Below are 19,397 nucleotides of genomic sequence, written 5' to 3' on the forward strand. Positions count from 1 at the left end.
GCTCTAACCTTTGAGGAAATCTCCCCCAGGCTGGAGAAACCTTCCTGTGAAGCAGAGCTGCCGTTCACCCCAGCCCACCTCGGGAATGACAGACATGTGGCCCAGGGTTCAGGGGGCTCAGCTGCCACCTCTGTGCCCTGGAGGTATTGGGTCCCAGCAGGGAGCTGCTCAGGATGGGGTCCTGGGATGAGTGGTCCAGCTTTTCACCCATCCATCCATTCCCTCATTCTACAAGTATTTCTCAAGCATCTACTGTGTAAGTATCAGGCACTGTGCCCTCTGCTGGAGAAACAGCCACGACCAAGAAAGCAATTTGCCTGCCCTTGGAGGGTCCACCATCAAGCAGGAAGAAGGAGCATTAAATAGCAATGAAGCAGGATGAGCGCAACGGTCCAGGAAGTGACAGTGCTCTGGGGGACCTGCCCGGCCCATGGTCCAGGGAAGTCCTCCTGAGAAGGGAACCTCTGCAGAAAGGGGAGTGGGAGCTGGTGGGTGGAAGAGGGTTCCAGGCAGAAGGGAGAGCAAGGGAGGTGGTCCTGAGGCTGGGAGGATGAGTTCGGCACGAGCCTGGAGCCGAACGATGAGGCAGGGCAAAGAGAAGAAACAGCGCAGGAGGCCACGTTCCAGGTGGGGTTCCTTGGCCAGGTGACCTCTTTCCTCTCCTCATATGTCAGCTCTAAGCAGGCCCCATGACTGAGGTCCTAGCACCCCTCCTCCTTCCCAGCTGACCACTCAGAATTTGGGCTTCACACACTGGCCCCTACTTGTCTGTCTGTCTGTTCTTCCTACCAGTGGCTGGGTGGAGGCAGCTTGGTGGGCCAGGCCCAGGGGCAGCAGAAAGAACCCAGCACCTGTCAGCTGGACCTGAGTTTGAATTCCAGCTCCAGTTCTTCAATGTGAGACCTTGTGCAAGTACTTTCACCATCCTCAAGACCTCAGGTTCTTCATATGTCATGTGGGAATAACAGTCCATTCTCTGAAGGGTGTGGGATGGTTTCTCAACATCCCTACTGTGGCCCATGGGACCTGGCATGCCAATGAACTCTGACCTCATCTCCTATCACTCTCCTTATTTACTCGGCTCCAGCCGCCCTGACCTCTGCTCCTCTTTGCGTATGCACAGGGCCTTTGCACCTGCTGTTGCCCCTTGTCTCATCACCTCCGCCCTCCTTTTCTGCTTCTTTTTTTCTTTGTAACATACTGTATTTGTTAGGGTTCTCCAGAGAAACAGAACCAATAGCTTGTGTAGATAGATAGATAGACAGACGTATACATATATATGTACAGATTGATTTATTTTGAGGAATTGGCTCATGCATTGTGGAGGCTGGCAAGTCCAAAATCTACAGGGTGAGCTGGCAGGCTGGCAATCCAGGGAAGAAGTGCTGACGCTGCTGTTCAAGTCCAAAGTCACTCTGCTGGCAGACTCCCTTCATCAGGGAGGTTGGTCTTATCTATTAAGGGCTTCACCTTATTGGATAAGACCCACCTCATCCAATTATTATACAGCATAATCTGCTTGACTCAAAGCCTTCTGATTTAAATGTGAATCTTATCTAAAAACTATCTTCACAAGAACATCTAGAATGTTTGACCAAGTATCTGGGTACCATGGCCTAGTCAGGTCGGCAAAATTAACCATCACAAGTCCACCCCTTGTCAAGTTGGCGTTCCTACTGTATCTCCTCAAATCACACTTAATCTCCAAGTAGATAATAACAAGGTCACACTTATGCCTAACAGTTACGAGTCTGCCTGCAACCAAAACGCGCTAGTGCCTTCTCCAAAAGAGGATGCAAAGTCTTTGGGCGGTATTTATTTACTTTTCTCCTTGAGGTACCATAACTTAAATGCAATACTTAAGAGTACTTGAGTTAACAATACTTAAGCACTATGATATAAAGTCAATATGTCTTATGTTACCTGATAGGAGAGAAGAAAAGGAAAAGAAGAGACAGGAGAAAACAAAGATTTTATACACAAACACACACACATTCTTAACAAATTAAGGAAGAGATACTTCAGACAAGGAGAGTCCTTGTTTCTGTAACTGGTCACGTGGTCGGAGCTGGTATTTATAACTACCTTCTTCTATTACCCCCATCACCACCTATTCCCTTTGCCTTCTGCAAGCTCCTCAGCTAGTTGTGGTTCTTTACCTGGTGGGATGACCCAAACCTTCATTCCTGAAGGGTCTGGGCCATTAGGTTGCCTACACTGGGTCGTTGTAGTTTCCCACTGACGTTAGTTACCCACAGGGCCTGGTAATACTGAGACGCCCTAAGGGATATTGTACGCCGCAGACACGCTCTCCCTCACCTCCAATTCCCTCTTGGTCGTCAGGACCAGGCCTCCAGCCAGCCCAGTAACTCCCAGCTTTGCCTGTCAGTTTAGAGACATGAGGACCCCAAAGTGACAGAGGGCAGTCTGAACTTCCAGCTCAATGGAACTCCTGTTGTGTCTTTCACATACTAAATATTAACATTTTACTAATTATTTCATTAATTCTCTGTTTCCTCCCCAGCAGATAAGCTCAATGAGAGTGGGATTTGGGTCTGCTTTGTCCCTGACTAAATCCCCTGACCTAGAACATTCCGTGGCCCATGCTAGGTGCTCAGTAAGCACGGCCGAGTGGGTTGGGGCCTTTGCTGTGACTTCCCTATAGTTCGGGGTGGGTGAGAAGTGACAGTCCCAGCCTGAGAGCCAGACCTGTCTCAAACATCCTTCCTGACTAAGCGGGTCCGGCCTTCTCCTCATGATGACGCTGCTGGGCCGACAAGTGAACACAGGCCTCGGTGTTCACGCTTCCAGCCCATCCAGGACTGTTTACTAGACGGATCTGGAACAATAAACCCGTACCCACCCTCCTGGCGCCTGCCTCCCTCCATCCAAGGCCCATGTTTGAAGATGTGTTTAAATTCCAGGCCTACACTCAGCAGACGCTGCGGGCCTGCGAGTACCGGTGAGGGGGGCTGTCACCAGGATGCTCAGGGGCTCTTGGTGGCCGGGCCTCCACACACGGCCATCCAGGGGAAGTGAGGTAGCTCTCGCCTTCACCCCGTGTTTGTTATTTCATGTCAAAGCCTTATCATAAACATTATCCTAGAGTGGGCCACCGAGGCTACGGGCGAGGAGGGTTTGTTATTCTGAAGTGGCCGGGAGCAGAAGGCATTGAAGCCTGGGAGTCTGAGCAGGGCCAGGCTTGAGGATTCAGGGTGAACGACAGGGAAACAGGAATCAGAGCAAGGCGCTTATTCGCGCCCGTGCACTGGGCTTTGAAGGCCCCACTTGCCAACCATCCTCTACTATAAAGGCCCGTTGGCATATCTGCCTCTAAAAGGTGCTCCGTGTGGATGGAAACCAAGTCCAGTTAATCCAACAACCCCAGATGCCTGCAGAGAATCAACAGAAAGTAAATGTTTGTTGAATGAATGAATGAGTGTCGCTTCCCTATGTCTGTTGGAAGCACCAAGAATGCACATGAAGAAGCACATATTACTTTGAGGTCCTGGTCACGGGAACCTGGTTGGAGCTGGACAAAAGTAATTTCATAGCCAGCTTTGTCCTTTAGAAGCCATGTGGCCTTGGGTCCCCTTCCCCTCTGCTTCTTTGTTTTCCCATCTGTGAATAGGGACACCTCCCTGCTGGCTCTCTCCCAAGGAGGGCAGTGGTGAACTAAGAGGATAGGTTCCAGGGCTGGATGGCCCAGGTTTAAATGCACATCCACCCCTCTCCAGCCTTGTCACCTTCAGTGGTTTACTTAATATCTCTTTGCTGCAACTGCCCCCTCCCACCACCCCAATCTATGAAATGGAGCTAATACTAGCCCTACCTTAGAGTTGCTGTAAAGATAAATTAATATGGGCTTAGGGAGTTTCTGACGCATAGTAAGTGCTCAATAAACATAGCGACCCTAGTAATCAATGGATGAGGACTGCTTCACAAATTGCAGAGGATGGATACGAGGCAGGAGGTGGAGGGGGAAGGTCATGGGATTCAGGGTCAGCATCCTTCCCTCTCATAGTTCTTGAATGTCTGCTATGCAGCAGTGACCAGAGAGACAGGCTACCTGCCCTCACCAATCTCTCAGTGTAGACAGGCAGGGAACAGGGAATTACCTGAAATGGACATCTCAGTGGGATGAGTGCCACAACCAAGGGAAGCTCCGGGGTCTGTGATGGGGGTTGAGGGGAGTCTGGAGTGACGGGCTGGGTTTCAGTCCAGGCTCCACCACACCCCGGCTGTGCCGCACTAGAGGTGCTTCTTGAAGAATCTGATCTCAGTGTTCTACCTCTAAGCATGTTAATAATAAATTCTCCCTAGCTGTTTTCTGGCTATTTCACAAGGCTCCTGAAAGAAAATGGGCATGGCAAGGTGTGGGGGATGAACGTGGACTGTGTCAGTGGACCTCGGGAAATCCAGCCCCAGACATGGTTCAGAGCACAGCAAAAGGTCCTAGGCTGGGGGTCAGGGAACAGGGAGCCTACTCTGCCCGCAGCTCGCCGTGTGGCCTTGGGGCAAGCTTCATCCTGCCTGTTCTGGACCCCTGTCTTTTCTCCTCTTCCATGTGAAGAGGGCATATGAAGAGATGAGTGATTCTCAAACGAGGCTCCAGGGCACCTGTGGGGTTCCACAGAGAAGCGCTGGGAGCCTGTCACGGGGGTGGCATTGAGCCGGGGGGACTTCAGGTAAACAGCCTGCCTCCTTTACCTCAATGAGGGCAATTCCCATTTCTATCTGCTACACATTTTGATTTCCAAGTAAGTTTCCTCTGGAAAACAATAACAACAAAAAAGGATTCCATGGCTACAAAAGGTTTGAAAAACTGCTGGGCCCTTCTAGCTCCAATCAGAGAAGGTTTAGGTCTAGCTATTTTCTTCCAAGCATTTATTCCACACTCACTACATGCCAGGACTGTTCTGAGCGCCCTGCAGGCTGAGACGTGCTTTATTCACTAGAACACCTCCCAGCTCCATGAGGGCCACACGACTGCAGAAGTGACTCCATGTGTCTAAGAGGGTCCGGGGGGCCATTCCCCACCCCCCAGCCGGGTCTTCTGGGCGCCCGAGCCGATGACCTCAGCACAGGCCAGGTGGAGCCAGCGCTGAGAAGCAGCAGGGCAGGTGTGTGCAGCACAGGGTGTGGACACAGGAAGTCTGTGTGTCCCAGCCCCCAGAGGAGGAGAGCGCTCCAGCCCGCCTGGACGCTTTCATCCCAGGCATCTGCTACGCAGGAGGAAGTGCCTTTTGCCTTAGCAATGTCCACGGCAACAAGGCCGCTGCCTGCTGCGATCCATCCCCAGCCACCCTGCTGCCATCGACACCCTGTGCCAGGTGGCTGCAGATTGGATTTCAGGGGTGGTGGCCAGAACCTGGAAGCCTGGAGAAGGCCCAGAGTCGGGGTGGTGGGGTCTGACCTCATCTCCAGCCAGCTCATTATGGGAAGCAGGCTGGGCTGCCAGAGCTCAGTGCAATCCAGCGCTCCTGCCCGACCAGAAACAAAAGTAGAAGGGGATGGGTGTAGGTGATCTCACAAGCACAAGCTTGGCCCCGTCACCCAAGACAGTATTTTAAGCCAGACTTTGTGTACCTATTGCCTGAGCTTTTTTGTTCAGATTATGTGCTCTGGAACCACGTGGCTAATGCCACTTGGAGGAAACTTCTGCCACGTGGTGGCAGCGTGCCCCAAGTGCAGACAGAATGCCAGAGTTCTAGGGGCTAGTCTGAAGGGCTTACTGAGCAACGTTGAACTATGAATTGACCACAGCAGGTGTCAAAGCGCTAAAGGAAGGATGGGTGACACCCTCTACCAGGCACAGTGCTGAGTTCTGCCAATGCAAAAATAAATAGGATGCAATTCCTGTCTTCAAGCGGCTCATCGCCTAAGGGCGGAGACAGGTAGCTAAACTGCAGTTACAATCTATTGTTCACGCCCTGCTGGAGGGAAGTAGGGTGGGTAGCTCATCTCTCACCACAGCTGTGCTGTGAAGCATTTCCTCACATGTCTGGGCCCAGCTGCAGGCAGGCAGGCAAGCTCAGTGGGCTCAGCTGGGCTCACTTGCTTGTCTGGGAGCCGGCTGGCTGTCTGCCGGACTGGGACAGCCTTGGTGGGACAACGGAAGCAACTGGGCTCTGCCGTGCACGCCTCTCGCCCTCCCTCCAGCAGGCCAGCCTGGGCTACTCTCAAGGCAATGTGGTTGCGTAAAAGACAGCAGCACGTGTGTAACGCTGCCCCCATTTGGCTCTGGAGGATTGTAATGCTGGCCTCCATTTGTAATGCAGTAAGTCCAGAGTCAGAATGTGAAGGAGCTACAGAGTTCCATGGCCAAGGGTATGTATATAGGGAGGGGTTAAGGTCTGGGGCCATTACTATACCACTCTGCCTGCCACACAGGGAGACAGTGGGAGCTCTGGGGAGGGGCCTCACCCAGCCCCCAGGTGGTCAGAGAAGCTTCATGGAGGAGACATCTGAGCAGACCCTGGAAGGCCAAGTCTCGATTTGCAAGTGGAAAGCGGAGGCAGGAGGTTTCTCATGCACAGGGAACAGCATGTACAAAGCACAGAGACAGAAGACTGCTGAGTAGTTTAGCATTTGGAGACACAGGGGCTGGAAACGAGGTCACTGACCACAGCAGCGGCCAGGCCGCTGCCTTGCAGGCTCCAGTGAAGAGCTAGGCTTTTATCCCCTGGGCAGGAGGCATCCATGAAAGTTTTGAGCAAAAAAAAAGAAAGTCCATCAGATTTGTGTTTTTAAAGGATAGCTGTGGCAGAAGAATATGGGATAGGTGGGAAGGGGCAGGGAGTCTGCAGAGAGGAGCATGGGTTGCAGTGGACCCAATGAGAGAGGCTTGGGCCTGAACTGGTGCGGGCGGACTGAGGCTGGGGGTGTGTTGTCCAAGACAGTGTGCAGACAGGATGAACAGGGCCTGAGGACTGCCAGGGAGGCTGGAGCTGGGAAAACAACGAGGACAGGTGGCCCGAGACCACCTCCTGGCGTTTTGCACAAGAATTGCAATCGTTTTTCCCTCTATCTGTGCTAAGTAACCCACTGACTGGTCAAGCTCCTCCCTTTTGTTGGCCAAAGGAGTCTGGGATGCACAGCTGTGTGAAGCTGGCTCTAGTCCCAGCCGTGCAGAATTGGCCACTTCCCCTCCCCTCCTGGGCTTCAGTTTCCCCATCTAAAATGGGACATTTTAGATCGTCTCTCAGGGCCTTGTGCCTTGGGCAGGGCACGTTCCATGAGAGGCACGGTCCTCAAATGCCAGAAGCAATTGGACCGCTAAAGAGTTCCCAGGGAGCCTGTTGAAAATACACATCCTGGGCTCCACCTCAGAGACTCCAGTTCTGGAATCTCTACGATTTTTGTGTAGCACTCCAAGCGATCCTGATGCCTGGCAGGTCTGGCTGGGCACAGCTGTGTCCCCAGGGCCTGGCACGGTGGCCCAGAGCACAGAGGGGCTGGAGGAAACATGTGCTGAATGGCAGCACGGATCTGACTTGGGGGCTCAGCTCCTAAGGCCTTTGCCTGGTGTGAGGATGGCTTCTGGAGGACGTGGCATTTGGGTTGAGCCTTGACATCTAATGGGCTTTCTGGTTTTTTGTTCATTTGTTTGTTTTGCTTTGTTTGGGGGTGCTCTTGATTCCAAAATGAGTCTGTGCTCCTTCTAGAACTCATCTAGGCACTGGAGAAGAAAGGACTCAAAAGAAAAACTCGCCCATCATTCCAAAACCTGGACACAGCTAGGTTCTCTTTGCCACATTATTAGATAAGACACTGATGCCCAGAGCAGTACTGGGGACCTGTGAGGGCAAAGGGCTGGAGATGAGAGCAGGCTGCACGTGGTGAGAGCCCAGTGAGTGAAGGCTGGGAGACATGGAACACTCGGGTGGTACCAGCTGGTGTCAGGCCCCTCCCATCTTTTCACACACCCCGTTTCAGGCCTGTTGCCCCAAAGTCCAGCGGGAGGAGGGCCGGTCCTGGAGGGGTCAGGGGCCTCAGCCAGGGTCCCTGAGCACAGCCCTGACGCCTCTCCTCCCTCTGCGCAGGTGCTGTTTGCCCTGAACCAGACCCTGCTGCAGCACGAGAGTGTGCGGGCCGGGAGCTTGCAGGCACCCTACACCACCGAGGACCTCATCAAGCACTACAACTGCGGGGACCTCAACGCCGTCATCTTCAACCACGACACATCCCAGGTGAGGCTCCCCTCCCCCAGCCCGGGCAGGCTCCGGGACACCAGCTCCCAAGGCCAGGCCCATAGGAAGGCATTTATTAGACACCTATTGTGTGCCAGGCGCAGGCAGTCTTCTCTCCAGCCACGGTAAGCAGGAGCTTGGGCACCCCCGTTTTATAGATGGGGGAAACTGAGGCTCAAGGAGGGGAAGAGACTTGCCCAAGGCCACACCACTTATTAGTTGTTATCAAGTTGTCAAGAGCAGTGCTTGAGCCTGGTGTGTGCGACTCTGGGGCCTAGACCCTGGAAGCTTTGCCTGTAAGAACAGGGAGGCGTCGTTGAGGTTTAGTCCAGCATCTGGGGAGATTAAAGCCCAGGAAAGGGAAAGCTCACAGGTGCTCAGAGTTTGGGCTTGAGTCCAGTCCAGGGCTCTCTGCCTCGATTCTAGTCCTAGAGGAAAGATTACCCCAGGCTGGGCAGACAGTGAGTGGGAGCCCAGGAGCTGAGCATGACTCCACCAGGCCTCCTGTTGCCCTCGGGATAAATTCCAAGGTACTTCGTAGGTAGTCACGGCCCCCTCTCCATGTCCTACCCTCCATGGACCTCATCACAGCCCAGGTCCCCTGCCACAAAGACCTCATTTTGCTGACCTCTGCCACTTGTAGCCCTTCCCCCATGCACCTTGCCCTTTCCCACAGCTCTGCCTTTGTTCAGGCTCCTCCCTCCCAGTTTCCTCCCACTCGGGCCGTGGTCCAGTGTCATCTCACCTGCGAAACCGCCCTGACACCCTGGGTGGGGTTAGATTTTCTCCCGGGCACCTCTAGGCCCCCTGTGCTTTCTGTTTCTGTTGCTTGATTATTCATTCATTCGAGAGGCAGCTGAATTAGTCAGAACAGGCCCCCCCCGCTCAGGACACTCAAAGGCTCCCGATTTTTCTCAGGATAAAGCCAGAGTCTCTGTGATGGGCTGCGTGGTCCTGTGGTCTTTCCCCAGTCTCCACCCCATGTCCTCTGCCTCCCCCATTGCCCGCCACATGCCACTCCAGCTGCGCAGGCCTCCCTGCTGACCCATGAGCCCACCCACACACTTCGCCTTTGCACTGGCTGTTCCCTCTGCCGGGAAGGCCTTTCCCCAGGTATTACCGTAGCTCACCCCGTCTCTGCCTTCAAGACGTAATGCAAGTATCATTGCCTCAGTGAGGCGGGCCCCGATCGGGTCTAGAATTGCAACCTGACGCCCCTCCCCCCCCCAACCTGTCCCCTTTATGAAGCTCCACTTTTCCTCATGGCCTTTATCATCTTCTCACACACTTATATATCTTGATTCATTGATCAGTCATTATTTATTGTCTGTCCTTTCCCATTACAGCATAAACTCCCTGAGGGCAGGGTTTTGAGTCTGTTTTATTCACTGATAATTGGCTAGAGCAGCGCCTGGCACAGAGCACGACTCAGTAGATATTGGATGAATGAAGGAAATAGTGTATAAATGCCGGGCACAGTGCTATGGAAAGGGATGTGGCGGGGCGCCAGAGAGAGCTGCCCTCATGGGGCTGAGGGTCTCATAGGAAAAAAGGAGAGATTCAACAAGCAACTGCCTCGAAGCATGGTCCTTGCTACGAGGGGAAGTAGAGGATGCCCTTGGAGCCTGTGGCAGGAGCAGGAATTTAGGTGGGCTTGGGGTAGGGGTGGGCAAGGGCTGGAGAGAGAAGGAAAGATTCCTGAAATAAGAGAGGTCAGAGAAGAACCTGAATTGGCCACAGACAGGAGGCAGAAGAACATTCCAGCAGAGGAAACCACGCAGACGAGCTGGAGGCAAGAGGTAGCAGGAGGAGGGCTGAGAGTTTGGGCTGGAGGCATAGCCAGGGACACCGCTAGACCCCAAGCTCCTCGAGACCAAGGGTGTGCTGTCCACTCTCGTCGTGCTGCCCAGTGCAGGGCGTGGCACAGAGCGAGTAGCAGTGAGCGATGCTGCATGGGCAAGTGCAGGCGTGTGCTGTGCTCGGTGCAGTGCAGGGAGTGAGGGAGAGGAAGGGTGCGGAGGCCCTGCACAGAAGCCTGGGATTCTGGGTGCCCTGACTCTCTCTGGTAGAGGAGAGAGGGAGGAGAACCCTGGCAGCACGAGGCTCACAGGCGTTTCACCAGCCATCCACCCACCCTGTGACAGAGCCTAGCACTGCATCCTCCGCTGGGCAGAGGCTGGTGAGCCCTGAGCAGCCAGGGAGCTGTGTGCCTGAGGGGTACCCGGTCACCACTCAGGATGGCTTGGCCATGAAATGGCCAGGCTGGGGAGAGTGGTGTGCCGGACAGGGCCCTGGCCACAGAGTAGGACACTAAACTGAGAGAGGGAAGAAGGGGGTGACCCCAGGGGATGACAAGTTCAGATTTTCTTTGCGCGGTGTCCAGAACCACTGGCGTGTCTCTGACAGGTGATCTACGTCGGGGGTCTCCCGGCAGTGCCTGTACTTGAAGTAGAGCAGAGGGCACAGGTAGATTGGCCCACCCAGGTTAGAATAGCAAGGCAGGGGTGCACAGGCAGAGTCTAGCCCTCAAGGGAGGGACTAGGCAGCCCCGCCCCCAGACACAGACAAGCCTAGTGTCAGGGCAGCAAGGCTAAATCCAGTGCCCGCGTGCTAACAGAGAAGGGGTCTGCGGCTGGAGGTCTTGATGTCACAGGGGCTGGAGGGGGCAGTCACCGCCTGCAGCTGGGGAGGGCTTCAGGTGAAGGTGGTATTGGACCAGGCTTGAGAGTAGAGTCTGGCCAGGTGTGGACAAAGCCAGGGGCTGGCAGGCAGAGCGAGCTGCGTGGCAGGGGCACAGGAAAGTGGGAGGTCCTGAGGAATGATCTGCAAAGCAGACGGCAGACCATATGGGGGTGAGAATGTTCACTGAGGGGCCGAAACCCTGGGGTGTTTAAGCCAGACAGGGACGTGGTCAGAAAGATGCTTCTGGCTGCAGTGCCGAGGCTGCTGGAGCGGCCTCTGGAGGCCGGGGCTGGACAGATGCAGGGCCCAGGATGATCATACTGGCGGACAGGGGCCAGGCACACCTCACCCTCGGTCGGCTTCCCCTCACCCCCCCTCCGTCACACCTTCAGAAATGGCTGAGGCCCTGGCCTCCTGCAGCTCTCCGGTCACTAGCACTGTCGGTGCCCCCAAATCAGCAGGGTGATCCAAAGGCCCCTCCCCTGGGAAGACTCCTCTGAGCCCCCAGCCTGTGTTAGGTGTAGAATAGAAATGCATATACTTATTGTCCACACTCAGACACTATTGAGAGGAAAAGGTCAAATGTAATTGAGTCAGAATAATTAATAGCCATGCAGCAATCTACCATAGCCGTGAACCTGGATTGTCTTTAACAAACCGAGACACGTTGTCACCCTGTTAGCGGCCTCCTCCAGGCTCCCACATCCCTCACTGCCCTCTAAAACATGTGTGCCCCAGTGTCCTGATCCCCACTGGCGTGAGCCTCGTCCAGGGCAGCAGACCCTGGGTTATCTGTGGGCCTCCTAGCTGGACACAGGGCTGGACCCACGGAAGTTCTCAGAAGGTGTCTGTTGGATGGACAGGATAAAGAGAAGGGGTGAGGACATTGAGGTTGTGACATCAGCAGACCTGAGCCCTTGACCACTAGACCTGACCCAGTCCTAGTCGGGGGTCAGGGGAGCCTCACGGCCCCACTCCAGCTCTGCCTGGCCCATCTTCTCATCACTCCATCTTGGACCTATCACTTTAGGGTCCTGGGGACTTAACGTATCCTCTTTAAAATGTTATCATACATCCTGCACTTGAACTTGTTGCAAGAGATTTAAGACTCCCAACAAGTCTAATCACATCATTAATTTGCTTCCATCCAGCCAGGCCTCATCCTTGGCATGGAACCAGGACCCATCAGCATGAAACATGCAGAGAATGTCAGCCAGCTGCAGGGCAGCCCACGGGACCCAGTGGCTAGCCCAGCTTCTTTGTGGCTTTGACATGGAACTTTCTAGTTCTTGTTCTTTTTTTCAAGCTCCCTACAGATTGAATGGAGATTCATCACCACAAATGCACACTCACGGTCAGGGGACTGAGGAGGGCGGGCTGGACACATCACAGGGAGAAGGCCTCTGCCTGGACCCTTGGAAGAGGGGAAGGGAAGCAGAATGCTGCCTTCAGGCTCTCTGATGGTTCTGCAGGCCGCCTCTCTGTCATCTCCATCTCTATCCCCTGTCCAAGGCCACCTTTCACTGTAGCCCCTGCCATCAGAGGGGAAAGATGACGCAGCCAGCCCCATCCTCCAGGGTCGTTGTACAAAGCTGACGTTTCGTCAAGACTTCCTTTGTGACATGCGCTGTGCTAAGCGCTTTCCAAAACTGACCTTGTTTAATTCCTATAACAATATATATAGCCCCTATGTGACCAATTTGGAAACTGAGTCTCAGAGAGGCCAAGTAACCTGTGAGTTAGAGGCCACCCAGCTGGTAAGTGGCAAAAGGCAGATTCCAACCCGAGCTGACCCAGCTGTTCAGGACTCACATTCACAGCCTCCAGAGCGGCTGCCTGCGAGCCCACCCATTCATCCGTGCGTCCACTCATTGAACAGATATTTATCTGTCAGTGCGACATCATCCCACGTTCCTTCCACACCCAAGGAACGGAGAGAAGGCTGCAAGGACCAGGTTTCCAGAAATAACCCTTCTGAGTCACAGCCTCTCTTGTGCCCCTCCCCCACTCAGAAGCCTGCAGTGTTTCCTATGGTGGCGTCAAGTCCATGTCTGGCCTGTTTTATCAGGGCTGCCAAGCATCCCCTCCATGGTTAGGGGAGGGAGTAAGAACTCTATTCCTTGCTCTATATATCCAGTTGCCAAACAGTCCCCAAGCACCAACTCTGTGCTGGCCCTGATTGGGCACTGGCAGAGCTGCTGCATACAGCTATCTAGGTTGTGCACTGCTCAAGTTTAGGGCATACCAGTCATATCAATGTCTTGCTCCTCCCAGAACAGCGTATCAGGCATTTCTGGCAGAGAAGCCCCTCTCACTCAGGGAATGCCCTGGTCCTTGGCCAACAGATAGCAGAGGCAGATGTCCCAGCCTCCCCAGAGTCCCTCTGAGTTCAGCCTCCATTGATGCCTCCATTTTCCTCAGAAGGAGGGCTGACAACTCGTCAGTGGCTCTAGAATCCATGTGGCTGGGCTGAAACCTACAGGACATTAGTCTCCTCGTGCTGGACTCGCCATCTGGCCAGTTCAGAAGTCAGCTAGGCCTTGTGTCCTGTGCTTTGGGCCTGGGTTGGTGAAGACAGCGTGGTGAAGGGGGCACCCCTTGTGAGCAAGGGCTTGGAGGTTAGAATCACACCGGTGGATTGTGGGGAAAGAGCAGGTATTCTTACTCATGGCCTCAGGGTCCTCCGTGGTCCATGGCTTCCTCTCCCACCCCACCCACATGCTGAAGGCCACAGCACTGGAGCAGGTTAGAGAGGCAACGTGTCGGGAACAGAAGAACAGGAAGAGGCGATGTGGTGAGGAGGGACGGCACATCTTTATGTTCAAGGCTCCAGAAACCTGTGCTGGGCACCTACTTTGTGCCAGGCAGCAGGGGCCCAGGAATGACAGAGGTGCTGTCCCTGAACTCAGGGAGCTCTCTGCCTCTTTCAAAGACACGTCAGAAATGCTGGCCCCAGGCCATGCGGCTGAGTGTGGACATGGGGCCGAGAGCTGGGAAATATGGATAGCTCCAAGCCAGGTTGTTGAATAGACCATTGTTATGGAAGGAAGCCTTGGTCCTGGAGTTGAAATTTTCAATAAGGGATGGAGGGTTTGGGTTACGTCCTGAGCAGCGGTGGAGCTGGGGATGCAGAGATAGTGGTGGCAACAGAAAGTGGCCAACCAGGGCTGATACACTGGGAGAATCAAAGGTTATGACCCCTCCTCTGACGTCTGTAGGGTGGGGTGGGCTGAAAGGTGTCCACGACAACACCCATCATCTCATGCAATCCCCCTCAATACCATCAGCCCCAACTTATAAATGAGGAAACCTGGACTCAGAAAAGTTAAGTAACTTGGCCAAAGTCACACAGCATCAGAACAGGGCCTGAAGCCCAGGTCAGCCTTTTCGCTACACCAGGCAGACCCTCCACACCTGCTTGCTGAACCAGATTCCCTGTACGTGCCAGTGACAGGGTCAGTGCTACAGTGAGAGCCTCCCAGGACCTCTGTGTCTGGAAGCCGAGGTTCAACAAGGCAGAGACGCGGGAGTGATACGTGTGTGAGGGTGGCGTCCAAGGGCTCCAGCCTGGCTCTGCCATTTACTTAGCTGTGCGGCTCTCCACCTATCTCTGGATCTTTCGCTCTTCTTTCTTTATTTGTGAAACTGGGATAACAACAGTCATCTCAAAGCATCTGGAAACTGATGAAAAGCATCAATTACCTGAATAAAGGTAAGTTACCCAGCCCCACACTGGGCTGTGTGTGTTTATGGAAAGCCACTCTGCTCCAGGAAGAACTGAAGGCAGCAGTCTCTGTCTTGCCTTTACAGCTACCCAACTTTATCAACACCACCCTTCCGCCGCACGAGCAGGTCACGGCCCAGGAGATCGACAGCTACTTCCGCCAGGAGCTCATCTACAAGAGGAATGAGCGGATGGGGAAGAGGGTCATGACTCTTCTGCAGGAGAACGAAGACAAGATCTGCTTCTTTGCCTTCGGAGCAGGTTTGGACCGGAGTGGGGAGGGGATTGTTTGCCAGATCCTTAAGGGCTGGGAGGGCTGCTGGACCTCTTCTGACCTCTGCTTCATAAAGGGAGAAGTTGAGGCCCCGAATGAGCAGAAGAAGCCACAGTGTTCAGCAGAGCTGGGATCCAGCGCAGGCCCCCTGCGTCCGGTCAAGGCTTCTTTTGTGACAGTCCCCATGGACAAGGGCAGGGACCACTGCCCAAACCAGGATAACTTCTGTGGCTCCTTCATGCCCCAGGAGGCCATGCTGAGAGCCCAGAACTGAAGCCAGCTCCCAGTGTCCAGCCCAGGCTTGGGCCCACCCCTCAGAGCCAAGGCCAAGTCAGTGAGGGCCACGTGGCCCAGTGGGGAGAAGGCGGCTCTGGCATCCCACAGCCCTGGCTCTAAATCCCAGCCCAACCCCCTCCAGACTGCATGGCTTCGGAGGGGACCTTCTCAAGGGCTCAAGTCCCTCTTCTATGAATGGGCAGTGATAACAGTAATTATGTGATGAATTGAAAAGCCCTACCTTGTAGAATGGTTGCAAAGATTAGTACCACGTAGCTGGAACTCAAAATGGCAGCCACAACGATCGGCATCATTATGATGATGACAATTAACACCAATTTTATCCCCACCATATGGACCATGACCTTGCTGCTCCTTCTGGGGCTCTGGGAAGTCCAGACACGCAGGTACAGGTACAGGACGTGCTCAGCGTCTCTCTCCCTGTTCCTCTCCTGCTTCTTCTCCCTCGCTCTGTCTTCCTTTCTCCATGGCTGTCTCTCCTGATGACAGTGCTGTCCACCTTGGGACCAAGATACTGCATTTGCCTCCTTCATTTATCAGCTCTTGCTCCGGTGCTACAAGGACAAACGTATTTCTTGCTCACACTGCTTGCAATTTGGGCTGAACGAATTCCCCTTGAGGTGGCTGGCGGGCGTCGCACTCGTGGGCGTTGTGCTCCCTGGCGCTGTCCTCTCTCTCCCCTCCCTTCCCTGCCCCGCTACCCACACGCTGCCTGCCTGCGTCAGGCTGAGTTGGATCAAGCCGAGCAGCCTGTCTAACGCAGAAGGGCCTGTGTGGACATCCTGATTCATCACAGGGCATGTCCACTGCTGGAGGTCTGCCTCACCCACCCCCCACTGTTCAACCCCATATACTTCAAGGGTTTGTGTGTGTCTGCACCTGTCTTCCCTCCCCTTCGGCCCTCAGCACGGCAGAGGCGTATGGGAGGGCCTCAGAAACGCGGGACCTCTGGGACAGCCTCTGTAAGGCCACACCTGCAGCTGGACGGAGACTTCCGGGCTCACGCTGCAGCTGTGCCACGGCCTGATGTGACCTCTTCCCTCCCCTCTGGCAGCCTCAGTTCACTCATCTGAGCAGAAAGACCCAGGACTCACTTGGGCCATCTGTGATTCTAGGAGCTCTTCAAACAGATTTCTGAGAAGAGTGGGGTTCCTGTAGCGGTGGGAGGGGCTGCCTGAAGGAGCCAGTAGAAGCAGGACTTCGACTGCAGGACACCTGCTGGGGACCTGGCATGAGTCAGAACAGATCTGGGGACCATGCAGGGAAGCAAGTGCTCCCCAACACGCACTCTCCCTCACTCACCATCCCAGCAGGCTCCTCAGCCCTCCCTCCTATGGGCATCTGGGCAGTGTATCCTGTGCTAAACCGGCCCACAGCTGACCACAAAAGGGGCACCACTGGGAACTCAACTAGCCCTCAGGCTCCTCGCCTAATGTGAGCCCCTAGAGAGCCCGGTCACTGAGAGAGGCCAGTAAGGGATCCAGTATTCTGCATGCTCTACCTGTCCCACCTGCTGCAGGGCTCAGGACCAGTCACTCAGGGGCTGCGGGTAGCTAATACCTGCTTCTTCCTGTGGGTGTGGAAACAGGAGAGCCTAGAGACGAAAATCACAATGGCAGGCAACCACTGACACTGAAACCCCAAGTGCACTGCAGCACAAACGTCCACTCAGGCACCAGGCCAGCACGCAGGCTTCCTACAACCTCCACTTTCTTCCCCATCTCTGAAATCCAGCTGATTCCTGGTCAGTTTTGGTTGGTTTTTTTTTCTGTTTTTTTTTTTACGTCTTTATTGGAGTATAGTTACTTTACAGTGTTGTGTTACTTTCTGCTGTTTAACAAAGTGAATCAGCTATATGTATACATACATCCCCATATCCCCTCCCTCTTGCGTCTCCCACCCTCCCTATCCCACCCCTCTAGGTGGTCACAAAGCACCGAGATGATCTCCCTGTGCTATGCGGCCGCTTCCTACTAGCTATCTATTTTACGTTTGGTAGTGTATATATGTCCATGCCACTCTGTCACTTTGTCACAGCTTACCCTTCCCCCTTCCCATATCCTCAAGTCTATTCTCTAGTAGGTCTGTGTCTTTATTCCTGTCTTACCCCCAGGTACTTCATGACATTTTTTTTTCTTAAATTCCGTATATATGTGTCAGCATATGGTATTGTCTTTCTCTTTCTGACTTACTTCACTCTGTATGACAGACTCTAGGTCCATCCACCTCATTAAAAATAGCTCAATTTCGTTTCTTTTTATGGCTGAGTAACATTCCATTGTATATATGTGCCACATCTTCTTTATCCATTCATCCGATGATGGACACTTAGGTTGCTTCCATGTCCTGGCTATTGTAAATAGAGCTGCAATGAATATTTTGGTACATGACTCTTTTTGAATTATGGTTTTCTCAGGGTATATGCCCAGTAGTGGGATTGCTGGGTTATATGGTAGTTCTCTTTGTAGATTTTTAAGGAACCTCCATACTGTTCTCCATAGTGGCTGTACCAATTCACATTCCCACCAGCAGTGCAAGAGTGTTCCCTTTTCTCCACACCCTCTCCAGCATTTACTGTTTCTAGATTTTTTGATGATGGCCATTCTGATTGGTGTGAGGTGACAGCTCACCGTAGTTTTGATTTGCATTTCTCTAATGATTAGTGATGTTGAGCATTCTTTCATGTGTTTGTTGGCCATCTGTATATCTTCTTTGGAGAAATGTCTGTTTAGGTCTTCTGCCCATTTTTGGACTGGGTTGTTTGTTTTCTTGTTATTGAGCTGCATGAGCTGCTTGTAAATTTTGGAGATTAATCCTTTGTCAGTTGCTTTGTTTGCAAATATTTTCTCCCATTCTGAGGGTTGTCTTTTCGTCTTGTTTATGGTTTCCTTTGCTGTGCAAAAGCTTTTAAGTTTCATTAAGTCCCACTTGTTTATTTTTGTTTTTATTTCCATTACTCTAGGAGGTGGGTCAGAAAGGACCTTGCTGTGATTTATATCATAGAGTGTTCTGCCTATGTTTTCCTCTAAGAGTTGGATAGCGTCTGGCCTTACATTTAGGTCTTTAACCATTTTGAGTTTATTTTTATGTATGGTGTTAGGGAGTGTTCTAATTTCATTCTTTTACATGTAGCTGTCCAATTTTCCCAGCACCACTTATTGAAGAGGCTGTCTTTTCTCCTTTGTATATTCTTGCCTCCTTTATCAAAAATAAGGTGACCATATGTGCGTGGGTTTATCTCTGGGCTTTCTATCCTGTTCCATTGATCCATATTTCTGTTTTTTGCCAGTACCATATTGTCTTCATTACTGCAGCTTTGTAATACAGTCTGAAGTCCAGGAACCTGATTCCTCCAGCTCCTTTTTTCTTTCTCAAGATTGCTTTGGCTGTTCGGGGTCTTTTGTGTTTCCATACAAATTGTGAAATTGTTTGTTCTAGTTCTGTGAAAAATGTCAGTGGTCGTTTGATAGGGATTGCACTGAATCTGTAGATTGCTTTGGGTAGTAGAGTCATTTTCACAATGTTGATTCTTCCAATCCAAGAACATGCTATATCTCTCCATCTGTTTGTATCATCTTTAATTTCTTTCATCAGTGTCTTATAGTTCTCCATATACAGGTCTTTTTTCTCTTTAGGTAGGTTTATTCCTAGGTATTTTATTCTTTTTGTTGTAATGGTAAATGGGAGTGTTTCCTTAATTTCTCTTTCAGATTTTTCATCATTAGTCTATAGGAATGCAAGAGATTTCTGTGCATTAACTTTGTATCCTTCTACATTACCAAATGCATTGATTAGCTCTAGTAGTTTTCTGGTAGCATCTTCAGGATTCTCTATGTATAGTATCATGTCATCTGCAAACAGTGACAGCTTTACTTCTTCTTTTCTGATTTGGATTCCTTTTTTTCTTTTTCTTCTCTGATTGCTGTGGCTAAAACTTCCAAAACTATGTTGAATAAGAGTGGTGAGAGTGGGCAACCTTGTCTTGTTCCTGATCTTAAAGGAAATGGTTTCAGTTTTCACCATTGAGAATGATGTTGGCTGTGGGTTTGTCATATATGGCCTTTATTATGTTGAGGTAGGTTCCCTCTATGCCTACTTTATGGACAGTTTTTATCATAAATGGGTGTTGAGTTTTGTCAAAAGCTTTTTCTGCATCTATTGAGATGCTCATATGGTTTTTCTCCTTCAATTTGTTAATATGGTTTATCACATTGATTGATTTGCATAT

General features: G+C 52.3%; 1 protein-coding gene across 1 annotated transcript in view; it reads left to right on the forward strand.

Moving 5' to 3' along the window:
- TRABD2B (TraB domain containing 2B) overlaps window positions 1–19,397 on the forward strand; it is a gene marked incomplete at both ends in the record, with an annotated part of 214,967 nt that overhangs the window by 167,059 nt on the left and 28,511 nt on the right. The window contains 2 exons of the mRNA XM_082833558.1: window positions 8,046–8,192; window positions 14,685–14,859. Of these exons, the coding sequence (XP_082689684.1) occupies window positions 8,046–8,192; window positions 14,685–14,859 (322 nt within the window). The remainder of the gene's footprint in view (window positions 1–8,045; window positions 8,193–14,684; window positions 14,860–19,397) is intronic.

The sequence above is a fragment of the Leucopleurus acutus genome (genome assembly GCF_964270905.1).
Source record: "Leucopleurus acutus genome assembly, chromosome: 2".
Classification (NCBI taxonomy): domain Eukaryota; kingdom Metazoa; phylum Chordata; class Mammalia; order Artiodactyla; family Delphinidae; genus Leucopleurus; species Leucopleurus acutus.